The 18,772-nt window shown below is 44.1% G+C and overlaps 1 protein-coding gene across 2 annotated transcripts in view; it reads right to left on the bottom strand.

The window, feature by feature from the left end:
* ASAP2 (ArfGAP with SH3 domain, ankyrin repeat and PH domain 2) overlaps positions 1 to 18,772 on the bottom strand; it is a 107,873-nt gene that overhangs the window by 41,399 nt on the left and 47,702 nt on the right. For both annotated transcript variants that reach the window (XM_056856097.1, XM_056856096.1), the window contains exons 6-7: positions 5,231 to 5,360; positions 3,481 to 3,566 (exon numbers count right to left, since the gene is read on the bottom strand). In XM_056856097.1, coding sequence (XP_056712075.1) covers positions 3,481 to 3,566; positions 5,231 to 5,360 — 216 coding nt within the window. The remainder of the gene's footprint in view (positions 1 to 3,480; positions 3,567 to 5,230; positions 5,361 to 18,772) is intronic.

Consider the following 18,772-nt stretch of genomic DNA (forward strand, 5'->3'; position numbering starts at 1 on the left):
CATTGCCCTTCTGATATGAAATAAAAGGGATGAGCAAGATTCAGTAACACTATGTGGAGGGCAGCTCTTCTGCCAATCCCCTGTCTTGTGATTCATCTTAGAGATTTCCATAATGAGGAAGGAGGAGAAGGAAAAGGTTACACACAAAAAATTCTCACCCTCAATACCCTAGGTCCCTGTTTGATGCTCTGAGGAAAAACAGATGGTTATAATATCCCCATTGCTATATTTGTTCCAATAATAGTCTGCTTTTCTACCAGCTTCTAACTTCCATAGGACAACCAAAAGTGGAAATTGACTGGCTGCCAAATTTTAATGAACAAAAAGACTGACATTACAAGCAGCAGTCTGAAAGAGCTTAAAAACAGAGACAGGGGGGCATTCTCTTTCACATAAAATAAAACACCCACTTTATGATCTTATTATGGAGTAATTGGCTGTGATCCAACATAGTTATTTATGCACCTCAGATATGGGAAATACACCCATGTGGCACTCTTTAGAGCCGCTGCAACTTCCACAAGCAGTCAACAAGACAAGCCACTGTTCGGTCTTGTTGACTGCTAAAAGCCACAGCAATGAACATTTACAAAGAAATGTCTTGTTTACCCAAGTCTATTTTCCTGAGGCACCTCCAAACTGGTGGCTTTGGAACATGGCCACACATCTGTACCCTTTCATTCTTTATTACGAGTTTGTCTCCAATCTGACTGCCACAAATTACCATCAATCATTTCTAATCTGTACTAGGATATCTATTGCCTCGTTCACATGCATGTCATTCATTACCCAAGTCTCTTTTTGTATCTCTCTATCTGTGAGAAAGCCTACAATGGTTCGTACAAGCACTTAGATAACTAAGAAATCAAAGCAACCTGTGTTTCCACTGGAACATAGCAACCCGGCTTCTGCAGCTCCTTGCACATTTAGGAGCATATGATATGCACATGGAGCATGCACATACTGCTGATTCACTTCTATGATGGTGAGGGCAACTCTCAATGGTATTCTTCCATAAATGAAACAAAAGGAATTTTTACTCATGTTCACGTGTGTAAGGGGATTCCTATTAAGCTCTTGACTGGGTGGTAATGTTTATTGCATGCACAGAGCTGAATGGCAGAAAGATATATCCACCGGCCTTTGAAACGACCACGTACGTCTTTTGTGAGTATGTAGGAGGTTCAAAATTTGAAATGTTTACACAGAATTGAGAATTTCAGCTCTCATTTTTACAGAAAAAGTTTCCAGCCCCAGCAGCAATGCAATAATTTTTGAAACTGCAGGCAATCGCTAGGAGCCAGAGGGTTATACAGGCAGTTCCATGTACACACAAGGCTCCTGAATCCCAGCCCTAGCCCAACCCCAAGGCAGTTTCTGCATGCAGAACCATCTGAGTGCATGAACATTCTTTACATCTCAGCCAGTGTTTGCTAAGGGCTCAGAAATCTGAGGCAGCCATGAGAAGCTATACCCTGCCCTCCCTGCTGAGGTTTTCTTCCTTTCCTTTATTTACTTCTTTCCCGGATTTCCAGATCCCTTTTCAGCTACTGCTCCCAAAACAGTGTTCAGAGCAATTCCATAAAAGTGATACATTACACTGGACATAAAAACCAAGGCAGACAAAACAACTATCATATGTGTGATTAAAAAAAACAAGTACACCGCTTCCCATTTGAGCCAAACGGCAAAATAAGACTTAAAGATTGACCTCAGAGTACCTATATGTATACAATAATATTGGGAAAACCCTTTTCATAATTAAATTGCAGTTTTAGAAACACTGTCACACACCTTCCCAAATACTAATGTTATTGCAATTTAAGAATTCAGTATATATACTATCAAAGCTGTAAGATCCCTGTCCCAACCAAGACAGATGGCATCAGACTAGCCAAAATGGCTAGAGTTGACAGGTCAACTACGGAATTGGATAAAAACAATGGCTTGGATCTTGCCTACAACTTCTGCAGATGAAAGGATTCCTGCCCACAGGAAGCATGCCTTTCCCATCTTCCTCTTCCTGCTGCTACAGCCCGAAATGCTGCTAGAAATGCTCCTGGGGGATGATGGGGGGACTCCCCAATAATAGCTTGGGGGGCAATTGGAAGTTTGCTTCAAGTGAGGGGAACCGGCAAAATTCACCCTCCTCTTTGCGGGTATGGAACTTTTAGGCAAGATCTAACCCTATCAATACATCGTAGCAATCAGTACACACAGAAATTTTAAAATGTAATTCCTATTCAACAGATACAGTTACATGAAAGACAGCATGTTGCACTGCTAACAACCCAACATGTTAAACCAGAGGTTCCCAAACTGTTCTGTGAAACATCTGCGAAACATCTCCTAGTGCTCCATGAAGAGATTGGAAAGAAAAATGCTACTGTCATTCAGTTTAGTATATTGGTGCTAGGTGAAAATTAGTGCTCCGTGATGAATTTCTTTCCTGAAAAGTGCTCCGTGACTCAAAACGTTTGGGAAACTCTGTGTTATATAATATGCTGATTTAAAAACTTGGAAAGTGTATAGGAAATATCCAAAACTTCTCTCTTCAGGGCAAAACTGAAAGCTAGAAGATGTTTACTGGGTTCCCAATCCCATGTCTATTTTGTAATACTAATGCAGGGATGAAAAGGGGGGAGGCACATGCAGGAGAGAAGCAGAAGGTGGCAGGGGGATGCTTTAACCTCCCTTCCAACCACACTCTCCCCTCCAAACGACCCCACCATCTGCTTATTGCCTAGCGAGGCGTTTGCAAGGGAAAAGAGGAAGGCTTGCTAAAATATCCCACTGACACATCAAAAGCATTCACCCTTTAGTGCTTCAGTATTGGAAACGAGTAAGAACTCAGAGCTGTCAGAACACTAATCCTTAATTGTCCATTTTTCCTTTTAAAAAATCAGGTCTGTCACTAGACACACACTGCAAAACGTGAAAGCAAGCACAACATCCTGCCTCCTTCCTTTTCACGAAAAGATTAGTAATCCTGCCAAATGACCATGTGGAAATTATGGACTGCAGACAACTGTGTACTATGGCTTAACGCTTTGTTTCATTTAAAACAATACACCAAACAAGACAATGGGGGTTACCGCACTTGTATTCCCAGCAATGTATTAAGAGTTTGAAAACGTTATAAAAAATACTGTTCGCACTTTGTTTGGCCCCTTTAGCTGTGAAGACGTCTTCCAACCATTTATAAGCCGTGGTACCCAAAAACCCTTTTAAAGCGATGTTTTTTATAACGTTTTCAAACTCTTAATACATCGCTGGGAATACAAAGTGCGGTAACCCCTAATAATCAACCTTTACAACCATTCAGTTTGATGGGAGAACAGCAGCAGAATAGATACAGCCGAACCACAAAGATTGTGCATTTGTACCTTCAAAAGACATTCCTTTCCACAATTAGTTTCTATGATGAAGACATAAAAAATGATTCGAGGAAAACATTACTACAAAGATATAAAAACCTACTTGCACTGTGCGTGGAAATACTTGATAAGGTTTTGAAGCAAGTCAACTCCTTTCTTAATCTTGATTTCATTTACTTTCAACAGGTACTGTAAAAGATAGAACGCATCATATTAATTATTGGTTTAGAACTAGTCACAGGGCTAGTGATACTTAACTTTAACCATAGCTTGGAGACTCTTCAAAATATTAGCATTTGGAGACAAATATATGCTGAAAAAGTTAAGCATCTCCAAAACGGAAAAGAATTCAGAAGAACAGTGTAGGAGAGTGGTGAATACTGCACAGTGAATCTGAGAACAGGCAATACATAAAGGGTTGCTACTGCTGTTCCTCCCGCAACTCACAAGATCCACAGAGATGATGTTAACAGGAAACCTCATCCCAAGAACCAAATGAAAGGGAAGAAGACACATACCTGGTTCAGATGTAACGGCAAAACCTTGGATTGTCTCTCCCATCTCTGATCCCTGCCCTCCTGGTTCAGACAAACTGGTTTGGATTAACAGCAGTCTTTTTCTGGATGGAAGGCTTTCTGCTCACAAAGCATAACTTGCTTACCTCCTCCCTCCCACTTCAGCCTCAAATGCCCCCCAAAATGCTACTCCTTGAGGATGTGATCCCCTCCAGGAGCAGACTTTGGGGGCCATGTTGGGCTTCAGCAGGAGGAGAGGAAACAGAAGTCATACCCTGCAGGCAGAAATCCTTCAGTCCATGGAAACGCTCTAATGTACCCATGCCAGTAGTTTGCAATTATGCCCAAACCAGCAACTTGCTGGGGTGGATACAATAGATCCATTCCACTAATGATAGGACTTTCTTCTGGTGTGAAGAACCCTCCTGACGCAAGAGGGGTTTCTATCAGCAGATTTGTTTCTTATCTATATGCCTTACTAAAGAAGTCAGGGTTTGTAACCAGCCAGTGGTGGAAGGTGGGGACAGATACAGCATTCCCCTTCCCTTCAGCAGTCCCTTTAGTCCCAGTGAGAAGATTGTCCTTGGGGTTGCGGGGCCTGTGTGGATGAGGCAGTCATGCGCATCACGGAGAAGTGGGGGAATGCAGCGAGGAGAATGGGGTGAAATTGTTCCTGCCTTCTCTTCCATGCATCAATTTCTCCCTCACCTCACTGTAGCCTCCAAACCGGCTTGTCCTCACCCACACAGGTACCACAGCCCAAGGAACAATCTGCCCAAAGGTTTAAGGAAATGGCTGTAGGGAGGGGGATGCTGAGAAACCCCACAGTGGAAGCCTACAACACATTCCCAGTTCTCCAGACCAACCTACTATTGTACAATGCAAAAAGGACCCAAGTTTAAAGCTGAAGTTAATTTACCATGCTTTTATGGGAAAATCCGTAAGGCAGCAAGTTCATTAAAAAACCCCGAGGGCATCAGCCGCTCTTTCCCAACAGCTGTTAAATTTCCCTACTTAACCAAGTAAAATGAGATTTTCCTCTCCCAACAATACTGTAGCAGATGGCGACTTGCATAGGCACGGGAGTCAATCCTCTTAGCCTGGGATAGGACTGTTGGAAAGGCTTTGCCTGTTTGGTTTGTTTTTAATCCGCAAATAATGAACTAGGCTGCTTGCCAATCTATCAATTGTTTGTGGAAACGGCAACAAATACTTTCCTGAAGTTGACACATCCAGATAATTTCAAAATCCTTTTGAATCTAGCACTTGCCACAGACAACTGCAGACCAAGGTGATTTTATGAATGATAGTGACATTGAAATGGGCTCCATGCTTTACCTCACACATTTGTAACTGGAAGAACCTTCTCTCTTTTTCCATCTCTTCAGCTATTTCCGCCCCACTTATTTCTGTGCGGATCATTCCATGCAATTTAGCATGTTCCTTTTTCTCTTTTTCTATTTTTGTCCTGTAGGGAAGAGAACAATAAAACCCAGGCTGTTAGCCCAAACATTCTTCCTCAGTTTGTTCAAGAGTTCTACCAAACCTTCTAAACTGGGGTAGGAAATCCTTGACACGCATGCCAGACCATTGTGCTTGGTATGCATAACTGGTTATCCACTTAAAAAACTGAGGTAAACCCATGAGGTAACTGGCAGGATCACTAGGGCTAATAGCTTGGGAAAAAGTGACAGGCATGATCCAGGTCCTGAGGCAAGTCCCTGAGGCTGTGGCAGGAGCACTGAAGCTTACACCCAGTGTGTCTGTTCAAGTACAAAGCTTTTATCTCACCTGCCCCACTTTTTGGCTGGCAACATCTCAGGTAGACAATGCATGTTCCCCCCTGCCCCAGCATTTGATACAAAAAAGGTTGCCTGCCCCTGAAGTATGATCTACAGCCAAGTTTATTCCAGAGCAGTGTAATAGTGCTACCTTTACATCAACAAGTTGTACTCTGATTTTGAAATGCCCCAGCCTACCTGCATTCAGGCCAAATATTTCCCAAATGAGCAAAGAAAAGGATGACTGGGGAGGAGGGGCATGCTATTCTTCAACACCAATCCAATACCAACCCACCACTCCCTTTACATTCAGTCATTAACGTGGGGTTTCTAAAAATATACATAAATCAGATAATTTCCCAGTGTCCTAAACAGAGACTGATCTGATTTAGTGTTTTTGTTCTGACTTCTATTTAGTAAACAAAACTGTAAAACTTTAGCATGTTCATTTTATGTCGAACAGCAACAAATACTTGAACTGAAATATGTGATTAGGAAAAAAATCAAGCGTGGTTTAAATGTTATAGTCAAACAAATTCCATTTTATATGGAAATATTTTTATTGGAATAATATTTGCAAACTTCTAAAGACCAAAAGCACGTACTTCATTTACTATGTTTATTTAAAGGGACAGAAAACTGTTGATACATTACTTTTAAGCACACCCAGGGTGTGATATGCCACGGTTGTTCACACCTCTATTTCAACAGAATTTTGCTCTTGTCCATGGATGTCAGTGGGGCACCTCAATTTCACTGTCACTCTTTGTAGCATTACTGATAGTTTTGTACAAGATTGATGATCACAATATCTCTTTCTACCATGTGACAGAAGACATATAAAGAAGAATTTTAGCTGTCATTTTGATTCGAAACCCTTTAAGAAATCAAACAGGTCTTTGATCTCAGGGTATGTCTGTACATGAACCTCCTATACAGGTTCCAGTACAACATATCAGCCTTGTATTAGAGCTAAGATCCAAAAAAAGCTCTTCAAGTGCATGTACTGAACCTTCTTGAAGAGTGATCTCAGAAGCTTCAGTTTGTGTGCAAAGTTCACCAAAACTCCTTTGGAATGCAAGCTGAGAAGTTTAAGAAGAAATTCCTAGGAAGGCGCAATGTGTGTATGTCAACCTGACCAATGGCGACCCCATTGGACTTTCACAGCAAGTGATTTAACAGAGGTGGTATGCCATTGCCTTCTTCTGCAAAGTCTTCTTTGGTGGTCTCCCATCCAAGTACTGACCCTGCTTAGCTTCCAAGATCTGACAAGATCAGGCTACACTATACCATTCCACATCCCCCAGAAGGCACAATAGGACTTTAAATGTGCCAGCATTGAATCTTGGAGGCGCATCTTTGTCCCTCTGAGCCGAGAAACTAGTGGCAGATCAGTATGAGGTCAGTACATATAACATGTCCAATCATCACAACATGACCTATACATCATACTCCCTACCATCTTTTGTTAACTGTGACTGATTTATGTTATCACCTTTACACAACTTTTTTTACAGGGTTCACCTTCTCTGAATGAAGCTTCCTACCCCTGGCACCCCTATCCAATCCAGAGCAACAGTTGTCATTCATTCCCATTGCTGAGCTAGCTGGCACTGTGAACGCAAGCAAAGACGGCTGGGATGGAGGCTTCCAAGTCTGTCCAGCTACTCCGACTCCCCAAAGGTCACTGTTCATGTTTTATAAGGCAAGTGACAAAATGGCACAGCCCAAACAGGAAAATCAAGACCTACCAAACAAAAATAGTTCACTGGAATGAATGTCTTCATTGTCCACTTCGATGTGTTTATGGGTAACCAGATTAATATTCTGGAAAAAATGTTAACAAATCATGTGTACTAAAATAAAAGATACACTGTGGAGTTATTATTATTAGATCCTCAAAGGCACAGTATGCTTGAAAATTCTGCTCTTGCCACAGCCTGTGCCTGATGCTGTAGGATGTTCGTACACATCCATCCTATCAAACAATATGCAGCATCTTGCAGCAAAGAAAGGAAGATGAGTGCTGAGAAAGACTTTTCTTTAGAGGATGCTGACAGGAAACAATACTTTGCTGGAATCTATTCTAAGTTGCCATAACAACAGCCGTAATGGATCAAAAGAATGACCCATCCATCTTGTCTCAAACAGTTACCCAATTTGGATGTTTCAGAAAGTCTTAACAGCTCAGGGTATTAAAAAAAATACTCGATTCCACATCATACGTTTTCAGTCCTGGCTGTATAACTTATCAGGTCATTCTATATACAATCTTCTTCTTCGTTCTTCTTTGCTGTCACTTCCACTATCCCTACATCATGGATGGCCCAGGCTGCTCTGATTTCGTCAGATCTCAGAAGCTAAGCAGAGTCAGCCCTTGTTAGTATTTGGATGGGAGACCACCGAGGAAGACCAGGGTCGTGAGGCAGAGGCAGGCAATGGGAAACCACCTCTGAACATCTCTTGCCTTGAAAACCCTTCGGGGTCACCATAAGTCAGCTGCAACTTGACAGGAAAAAAAAAGTCATGACAAACCCAACATTTGTAAACAGGGCTAGAAATAGGTGGCAATTGTGGTTTGGGTATACTATGCTTAGCATTAACACTGTGTATGGAAGTACATGCATTTACTCAGGCTTGTTTTAGCTTTAAGATTGTAAGTGGTTTCACAGTGAGGGCTTCCTAATGGAATCTATGCAAGCGGTACTAATCTTGCAGCTGCAAGGCTAATAAATTGTGTGACCCTGATTGGTGGGGGAGGTTATAAGGCATTGGCTTCGCCCTGGCTGAAGAGTACCACCCCACACACATGGCTGTTTTTACTAAGAAGTTATTGACGGTTCTCCTTTGCTTGTAAATTGAGAGATTTGGGTTTGGGGGTTGTTGTTTTTTAAGAAGAAGAGTTGGTTTTTATATGTCAACTTTCTCTACCACTTAAGGAAGAATCAAACTGGCTTACAATCGCCTTCCCTTCCCCTCACTACAACAGATACCCTGTGAGGTAGGTGAGGCTGAGAGAGCTCCAAGAATGCTGTGACTAGCCCAAGGTCACCCAGGTGGCTTCACATTTAGGATTGGGGGAAACCAACCCAGTTCACCAGATTAGCATCTGCCACTCATGTGGAAGAGTGGGGAATGAAACCCAGTTCTCCAGATTAGAGTCCACCGCTCCAAACCACTACACCATGCTGGCTCTTTTTGTTAACTCTCTTTCAAATAAGCCTTGATACTTTGTAAAGCTGATGAGCGCGGCTGTGCTTACTGGTGAGTGCAATTTACCTCAGATACAAACCAGAGGCTGGAGAGACAACCCTTGAGGAAAGGGAAGCTCTCAGTCTTATCATCAAATAAACTGCACCTTGTTCGTCTGGAGTCTGAAAGGACTGTGATCAGCAGCCAGGGCCATGAGGTTACAGGTTCATACACACTGATGCTCTCATACTGAAACAGAGTGAGGAATATCCTGCCAAAAGGGAGGAATGTACAAGCCAGGCGGGGTGTTCTTGATCACCAAACTATCACTAGGAGATCAGGCAGTATTACATCAGCACTGAGCCTCTGTGAAATAAGGTGACAAGCTTGTTTTCTGAAAATAAGAGGCATCTGCTGTGCTGAAAATGCAGTCAATCGTGATATCAAGCTATTGCGAGGAGGCAAGACCCAACTTTGAGGGCCCGGTTAAAATAACAGTTTGTCTGATGAAAGTGTGAACAGAATTCCTGTCACAGGCGTTCCTTTCCCATACGTTCTCTCAGCATGTCATGCTGTTAATGTTTAAGCATCTAAAGGAAGGTGCGGCACAACCAAAACAAGCAGAGCTCAATTTTTCCAACCAGACAGGTCTATCTGAAGGCCCAATGGCAGTTTTGCCGTGAAGAAGGAGGAGGAGGAGGAGGAGGAGGAGGAGGAAGAGGAATTGGTTTTTATATGCTGACTTTCTCTACCACTTAAGGGAGACTCAAACCAGCTTACAATCACTAATTACAATCTTGCACCAGCAACAACTTCCAAACTATACTAAATTAAAAACAAAGCTAGCCCCCCCCAAATATGCACACAGAGACTTTTCCTCTAACAATACATTTATGCCATCAAAGATCTAGCTTCACAGGATCCAAATTAGCATGAGCAGAGCTCTGCTCAGAGTGGAGCTTGCCAATCCGCTTCCATTACAGCCCTCTGTGCCCCCCTGGGATACTGTTAGGGTTGCCAGGTCCCTCTTTGCCACTCCCGGGAGGTTTTTGGGGTGGAGCCTGAGGAGGACGGGGTTTGGGGAAGGGAGGGACTTCAAGGCCATAGAGTCCAATTGGCAAAGGGGCCATTTTCCCCAGGTGAACTGATCTCTATCGGCTGGGGATCGGTTGTAATAGCAGATCTCCAGCTAGTACCTGGAGGTTGGCGACCCTAGATACTGTCCCTGGGGTTCAGTGGGCCTTCAGGTACAGTGATGGTTGTGAGATGGGTATCTGCAGTGGCAGAGAGGAAATTAGCCTCTCTACTAGCAGAAAGCAAATACTGGCTTCAACACAGTATTTCCATGTAACAGAAAGTAGAAGTAATGTTGCTGCAGGTGAAAGGGAAGCTTTTAGTTGCATTTAATTTTTTGTTTTAAGAAGGAGATACTGTATTGGATTACTGCAGCTCTGGGGAAAGGGGAGTGCCCCAATTTCAAATAAATAAAGTAAACGTTCTCAAAATGGCAGGTGTATTGCAGTAGCAAGGATGCCATCTTGTCTTTATAAAATAATTCACAGTCAAAGACCATCAAGTATCCTACAAAGTTAAAAATTGAATACATACATAAATAGATATGGAATAATAATATAAAAAAATAAAATGTAATGGAAATTACGAACGTATATAAACAATACAGATTCTGATCACAGATTGCATATACCAAAGACTTAAGCACATGTTTTGTCTTATTTTGGTTGCCAGCCAGGCAAATCTGACCATACTAACAGATACGTTTGGTACTGTATCTGACAAAAGGAGCGCTAAGCAATATTTTTGGGGAGGTCTGGGGCAATCCACTAGCAGTGGAATCAGAGGGCCTGTGAGGATGTCATCACATCAAAGGCTTTGATGGGAAATGAAAACCTTGAGATTCAGTCTAGCCAAGGAAAACAATTCTGAAAACAACATGGTGAAAAGAATCCAGAAATCTCTTTAAAATAAATTATTCTAAAAGACAGTTATGGGGTATTCTGTATCTTTGCAACGGCATCCTCCAAAAGGAGGAACTAATATTGGGCATGTACTCTGACCGCTGATGAAACAAAGCTCCCATTTTGCAAAAGGAAGCAAGATTTAGTTTTCATTATTTGCCAGAAAAAGAGATGAACTTAGTTTCCAGTGATCAGTGGATGGGGACAGCTTTGTATTCTTTCTGACTCTCTTGGTCAAAGTGATCACCTATGCAGCCCTGGGCCTCTTCTGTCTTTTAATTCCTACTTTACCCTCTACCCATCTCATTCCTGGAAGAAAAAATATTTATTCAACTACTTTCTCCCCAATGGGAACCCAAAGCATTCTTCTCACTTGAATTTTATCCTCACAACAACCCTGTGAGGTAGATTAGGTTGAGAGTGTGTGACTGGCTAAAGGTCTCCTAGCAAACTTCCATGGCAGTGTAAGGATTCAAATCTGGGTCTCTCAGACTCTAGTCTGACGCACTAACCACTACACATATTGTTGTACTGCTGCAGCATGAAGTTAAACTAGCAGCTCAACCACCACAGCCTGATCTTCTATATTAACCAATGAGTTGCATACAGTACCTTTCAAAGGAGGCAGCTCACATGTCCAACTGCAATCCACCGAATGTTATACACACATGGATGAGCATGAGCTACCTAATCTGTAACTGCCCAGGCATAAATCCTTGCAACTTCAGCTTCAAGTCAATGGGCTTTTCCGCATGAGTTTCGTTCATTGGTTCTGGCCCCATCTTGCTTTGGTTTATCCCATGATTTCCACACCCATTTTAGTGCCTTTAGTTTTCACTTTGTTTTTTGTTTTGAATCATAGAGTTGGAAGGGACCACCAGGGTCACCTAGTCCAACCCCCTGCACAATGCAGGAAATTCCAACCTACCTCCCCCCCACCCCCAGTGACCCCTACTCCATGCCCAGAAGATGGCAAAGGTGCCCTCCCTCTCATGATCTGCCTAAGGTCATAGAATCAGCATTGCTGACAGACGGCCATCTAGCCTCTTCTTAAAAACCTCCAGAGAAGGAGAACTTACCACCTCCTGAGGAAGCCTGTTCCACTGAGGAATTGCTCTGTTTTGTTTTGTTTTCCCCGAGGGTTTTCTGTTTCTTTTGAACCACTTTTACTCTGATCTTTTTCTGGAAGCTGAATTTTAGTTGCCGTTGTTCCCCCGTGTGTAATGTTTCCATTGGTTTTCTTTGTCCCACCCACTCCCATGCACTTCTTGCCCTCTTTTTGATGGTGGACTGTCATCATCCTCAAACCACACCCTCTGCCCTCCACCCTGAAGACTAGTGGTTTCATTTTTTAAAAGGCATTGTGTGTGTTAAGTGCCGTTAAGTTGCTTCCGACTCATGGCGACCCTATGAATGAAAGTCCTCCAAAATGTCCTATCTTTGACAGCCTTGCTCAGATCTTGCAAATTGAAGGCTGTAGCTTCCTTTACTGAGTCAATCCGTCTTCCTCTTTTCCTGCTGCCCTCAACTTTTCCTAGCATGACTGTCTTTTCCAGTGACTCTTGTCGTCTCATGACGTGACCAAATTACGATAGCCTCAGTTTAGTCATTTTAGCTTCTAGGGTCAGTTTAGGTTTGATTTGATCTATAACCCACTGATTTGTTTTTTTGGCAGTCTGTGGAATCCGTAACACTCTCCTCCAACACCACATTTCAAAGGAATCTATTTTCTTCCTATCAGCTTTCTTCACTGTCCAGCTTTCAACCCATACATACAGTGAGGGGGAAAAGTATTTGATCCCCTGCTGAATTTGCCCGTTTGCCCTCTGACAAAGAAATGACCAGTCCATAATTTTAATGGTAGGTTTATTGTAGCTGTGAGAGACAGAATAACAACAGGAAAAACCCCAGAAACCCAGAAGACAAAAGTCAGAGATTGATGTGCATTATAATGAGTGAAATAAGTATTTGATCCCCTATCAACCAGCCAGATTAGGGTTAGGGTTATGCTGTCGACAGAAGCAATCAATCCATCAGATTCCAAACTAGCCACCATGACCAAGACCAAAGAGCTGTCCAAGGATGTCAGGGACAAGATTGTAGACCTGCACAAGGCTGGACTGGGCTACAAGACTATTGCCAAGCAGCTTGGTGAGAAGGTGACAACCCTAACCCTAACTGTCAACCTCCCTCGGTCTGGGGCTCCATGCAAGATCTCATCTCGTGGAGTTGCAATGATCATGAGGAAGGTGATGAAGTAGCCCAGAACTACACGGGGGGAACTTGTTAGTGATCTCAGGGGAGCTGGGACCATAGTCACCATGAAAACAGTTGGTAACACACTATGCCGTGAAGGACTGAGATCTTGCAGAGCCAGCAAGGTCCCCTTGCTCAAGACAGCACATGTACAGGCCCGTCTGCAGTTTGCCAATGCACATCTGAATGACCCAGAGAACTGGGTGAAAGTGTTGTGGTCAGATGAGACCAAAATCGAGCTCTTCGGCATTAACTCAACTCGCCGTGTTTGGAAGAGGAGGAATGCTGCCTACGACCCCAAGAACACCATCCCCACCATCAAACATGGAGGGGGACATATTATGCTTTGGGGGTGTTTTTCTGCTAAGGGGACAGGACACCTTCACCGCATCGAAGGGACGATGGACGGGACCATGTATCGTCAAATCTTGGGTGAGCACCTCCTTCCCTCAGCCAGGGCACTGAAAATGGGTCGAGGATGGGTATTCCAGCATGACAATGACCCAAAACACACGGCCAAGGCAACAAAGGAGTGGCTCAAGAAGAAGCACATTAAGGTCCTGGAGTGGCCTAGCCAGCCTCCAGACCTTAATCCCATCGAAAATCTGTGGAAGGAGCTGAAGGTTCGAGTAGCTACACATCAGCCTCGAAATCTTACTGACTTGGAGAGGATCTGCAAAGAGGAGTGGGACAAAATACCTCCTGAGATGTGTGCAAACATGGTGGCCACCTACAAGAAACATCTGCCCTCTGTAATTGCCAACAAGGGTTTTGCCACCAAGTACTAAGTCATCTTTTGCAAAGGGATCAAATACTTATTTCACTCATCATAATGCACATCAATCTCTGACTTTTGTCTTCTGGGTTTCTGGGGTTTTTCCTGTTGTTATTCTGTCTCTCACAGCTACAATAAACCTGCCATTAAAATTATGGACTAGTCATTTCTTCGTCAGAGGGCAAACGGGCAAATTCAGCAGGGGATCAAATACTTTTTTCCCCTCACTGTAGTAATAGGGAATATGATGGCATGAATTAATCTAGTCTTGGTGGCCAGTGACACATCCTTACACTTCAAAATCTTTTCTAGCTCCTTCATGGCTGCCCTTCCCAGTCTCAATCTCCTTCTGATTTCTTGGCTGCAGTCTCCCTTTTGGTTGATGATGGAGCCAAGGAATAGAAAGTCTTGAACAATTTCAATTTCCTCATTGTCAACCTTAAAGTTGTGTAGTTCTCCTGTAGTCATTACTTTTGTTTTCTTGATGTTCGGCTGTAGTCCTGCTTTGGCCCTTTCTCTTTTTACTTTCAGCAGTAGTCGTTTCAAATCTTCACTATTTTCTGTCAATGATGTAGTGTCATCAGCATATCTCAAATTATTAATGTTCCTCCCTCCAATTTTCACTCCACCTTCATCTAAATCTAATCCCGCTTTCCTAATTATATGTTCTGCATATAGATTGAAGAGATAGGGAGATAAAATACATCCTTGTCTGACACCTTTGCCAATTAAAAGGAATTACAATATCAATATATCGATATACCACTGTAATTATAGTTCAAGCTCTGAACTCCCAGCTTTCTTTTGTTTTTTTCCTTATATCTCTAGCCCTATCCATCACAGAGATATAAGGAAAACAGCATCTCCACAAGGGAAGAGGCTAGAGACAGAGCCTTGGTTACTCACCATGAAGGCTTCTTCTGCTCTGGGATACGGAGGCCATCTTAAGAGTGGGTGTTTCCTCTTCCTCTTGTTCCGGGAGGCAGGACCTAAAACTTTAACTGCCTATCCCTGGAGGGAACGCCCCCGCCCTTTTCAGTCAAAAAACTTTCAGAGCAAGGAGCTTAACCGTTAAACATAGAACAGTAAGTAAAGAACATATAGTAATAATGCTTTAGTTATAACTGTAACTATAACCATGCTAATAAAACTGTACGTAAATCTAACCTGAGATCTGCGTTAAATCATTTCAATTGAGCTAATCAATTTTTATTTGAGCCAATTTGTGTAGCGTCCTCCTGAATCTACGTAGACGTCTGGGCGGGTAAGATGGCCTCCGTATCCCAGAGCAGAAGAAGTCTTCACGGTGAGTAACCAAGGCTCTTTCTCTCTCTGGGAGAGGAGACCATCTTAAGAGTGGGACTTAAAAGAGCTGTCCCTGCCCGGGTGGGATCAGACGTCATGGAGAACACTCTGAAGAACCCGCCTGCCAAAGGCGGCATCAGTTGAGGCATAAAGGTTTATTTTGTAATGCCTCACAAACGTAGAGTCAGAAGACCATATAGCGACCTTACAAATCTCCTCTAATGGAGCTCTGCGGTCGAAGGCTGCTGATGTGGCTGCGCTTCTGACTGAATGGGCTGTTAGACCAGCAGGTACTGGGATTTTTGTCGCTTTGTAAGCCTGAGTAATGCATTGAGTTATAGTGCGACTGATGGAAGTGCGGGACATGGCTTTACCCTTGTTTGGAGCTGTTAAATTAATAAAGAGGGCATCAGACACTCTAATGTGCTCTGTACGGGCAATGTATATGCGCAGGGCTCGTCTGAGATCTAAGGTATGCCAGATTTTCTCTTGCGGAGCTTTAGGATTTGGCCAGAATGAGGGAAGAACTACATCTTGGTTTCTGTGAAAATTGGAGTTGACTTTAGGGATAAAGGAAGGGTCAGGAGCAAGGACTACTTTGTCTTTGTGGAATGTGCAAAGACCCGGTCTGATGGATAGGGTCCCTAACTCTGAGACCCACCTGGCCGATGTGACGGCTGTTAGAAATAGAGTTTTCATCCTTAGCCAGCTTAGGGTGACGTGCTTTAGCGGCTCAAAGGGAGGTCGTGAAAGGGCCGTTAAGACCGTATGTAGGCTCCAGGTAGGGAACCTGTGTTTAACTGGAGGAGAAACCAAGGTAAGTCCCCTTAAAAAGCCCTTAATATGTGGATGTCCAGTTAAGGTATAGCCCGATATCTTTGGAACAATAGTGGCAATTGCTGACAGCTGACGGCATAGTGTGGCAGGGGACAGGTTCTGTCTTCGTCCATCTTGCAAAAAGGCCAATACTTTGGAGACATGTGGTTTGATGGGGTCAACGTGCTTCCTCTGGCACCATCTAACGAAGGCCTTCCACGTGGTGTTATAAATTCTTTTTGTAGAAGGTCTTAGAGCAGCAAGGATAGTTTCTGCTATCTCTGTGTCGTATCCCAGCTTTAGGAGGCGACTCCTCTCAATACCCAGGCGGTCAGCTTGTACCAACCTGGATCTGGGTGATGGATTGGTCCCTGGAGGAGGAGATCTGGTCGAAGTGGAAGCGTCCATGGTTTTGTGATGGACATTTCTAGCAGAGTGGGGAACCATGGGCGACGCGGCCAATAAGGAGCCACCAGGATGACTGTGGCGTGAAGCAGATTGATACGCCTGAGGACTCTTCCGCTCCTGTCTGGATGTATCTGGTGTAAAATCTTGGGAGCTGATTGTTTTTGTTTGACGCGAAGAGGTCTACCATGGGCGTGCCGCACCGAATTGTCAGGAGTTGGAAGACTTCCCGGTTCAGGGACCACTCTGCTTTGTTGAGGTTTTGCCTGCTGAGCCAGTCTGCGTCTACGTTAAGAACTCCCTGAATGTGTTCTGCTGTTATGGAGCATAGGTTGGTCTACGCCCAGAACAGAATCCTTAGCGCTTCTTTGTGCAGTGCAGATGATCGAGAGCCCCCCTGGTTGTTCAGGTGAGCTTTTGCTGCCACATTGTCCGTTCTCACCAGTACATCTGTCCCTGACAGATGATGCTTGAAGTGCGGGAGGGCATTGTAAATCGCACAGATCTCCAGGGCATTGATGCTCATCCGCTGCTCTTGAGTTGACCAAGTGCCCTGTGCTGGAATACTCTTCAGTGTGGCTCCCCAGCCTTTGAGGGATGCATCCGTGAACAGCTGGATTGCTATCTGTCATATGTAGCAAACCCCTTTCTGGAGATTTTCTGGGAAGGTCCACCACTTGAGGCTGCGCCTTGACGCTAAGGAGAGAAACAGGGATTTGTTCCTCTTTACCAGGATGTCCTTCTGGTAGATTTTTAAGAACCACTGCAGAGGTCTGGAGTATAAGCCTGCCCACTGTACCGCAGGGATGCAGGAGATCATCAGACCCTGCAGCTTGGCCAGGGTCATGAGACGGACTGTGGTTGCTTGCATGGTTGTCTTCGCTAGTGTGCAGATTTTTTGAATTTTGTCTGGAGGTAAGACGAAGGAGTTGTTGACGGTGTCGATGTACACTCCTAGATGGCGCAGACGTCGAGAGGGTTGGAGATGGCTTTTCTTTTGGTTGACTAGAAAGCCGTGGTTGTGTAATAGTTGTAGAACAATTCTTGTGTGTCGGATGCTTTGTTCTGACGACGAGCAGATTAGAATGTCGTCGAGGTAGGGGTGGATTCTTACGCCCTCTTGACGTGCTAGGGCAACCAAGGTCACCAGGACCTTGGTGAAGACCCGAGGAGCTGATCCCAATCCGAAGGAAAGTGCCTTGAATTGATAATCATGTCCATGGTGCAGGAATCTGAGAAATCGTCTGTGGTCCGGATGAATGGCGATGTGTAGATAGGCCTCTGTTAAGTCCACAGAGGTCAGGAAGTCTCCGGGTCTTAAGGCTTCTGCTATGGAGTGTAAGGTCTCCATCCTGAAACGTCTGTACGTTACGTGTTTGTTCAGGTACAGGGTTTGTTCAGGGATGGCCCGCCATCCTCCATCTCTTTTTGGCACTGTAAAGAACACTGAATATATGCCCAACGATTGTTCCGATGGGTCCACATATTCTATTGCCTTTATTTCTAACAGGTGTTGTATTGCTGCCAATGTTCTGAGCCTCTTGTCCGATTGACGGGGCACGGGGGACACCACCAGCCGATCTCTTGGAATCTTGGAAAACTGAATTCGGTACCCGTGAGTGACAATCTGTAAAACCCAATGGTCTGGATGGGAGGTAGACCATTGGTTGTGGAATAGACTGAGCCTGCCCCCCACAGGTTCGTGTTTGGCGTCACTGCCTTAGTTGACGAAAGGACTTGTCCCCTCTGTCACTTTGAAAATTGTTAGTTCTGGTGTTCCTAGAGAAGCGCCCTCCTCTACGAAAGGAACCCCTGCTATAGCTCCACTGGCCTCTTCACTGTTCTGGCCTGTACCTTGAGTACGAGTGGAAAGGGCGAAAGGAGGTAGGATTAGAGGATCCCTTTGAATCCTTACGTAGGCTTCTGGGTAGGTACTTTTTCTTATCTTTAGATTCAACCAATATCTCCTCTAATTTCCCCCCGAACAATTTCTTGCCCTGGTAGGGATATCCCATCGGTACGGATTTGGATCTGTGTTCGGTTTGCCATGGGCGCAACCATAAGCCCCACCTAGCTGCAGTTGCAGTAGCTAGGGCCCGTGCCAAGAAACAAATAGAGTCGAGTGTGGAATCAGCCTTCAGAATTCTAGAGACTCCTTCCATAGCACTTCTGTCCTCTTCTGGAATGAGCTTTGCTAATTTTCTAGTCCAGACTATAGCTGCTCTAGACACTAAGGCGGATGTGATGGAGGAGCTAATGGCCAGAGCTGAGGCCTCATGTGATTTTTTACAGGCCAGTTCAGTCTTTCTGTCAGCTAGATCTTTTATTGAAACTAGACCCTCTTCTGTGACTGCATCAGAAGAATGTAAGGCAG

Source organism: Euleptes europaea, chromosome 10, assembly GCF_029931775.1.
Source record: "Euleptes europaea isolate rEulEur1 chromosome 10, rEulEur1.hap1, whole genome shotgun sequence".
NCBI classification, from domain to species: domain Eukaryota; kingdom Metazoa; phylum Chordata; class Lepidosauria; order Squamata; family Sphaerodactylidae; genus Euleptes; species Euleptes europaea.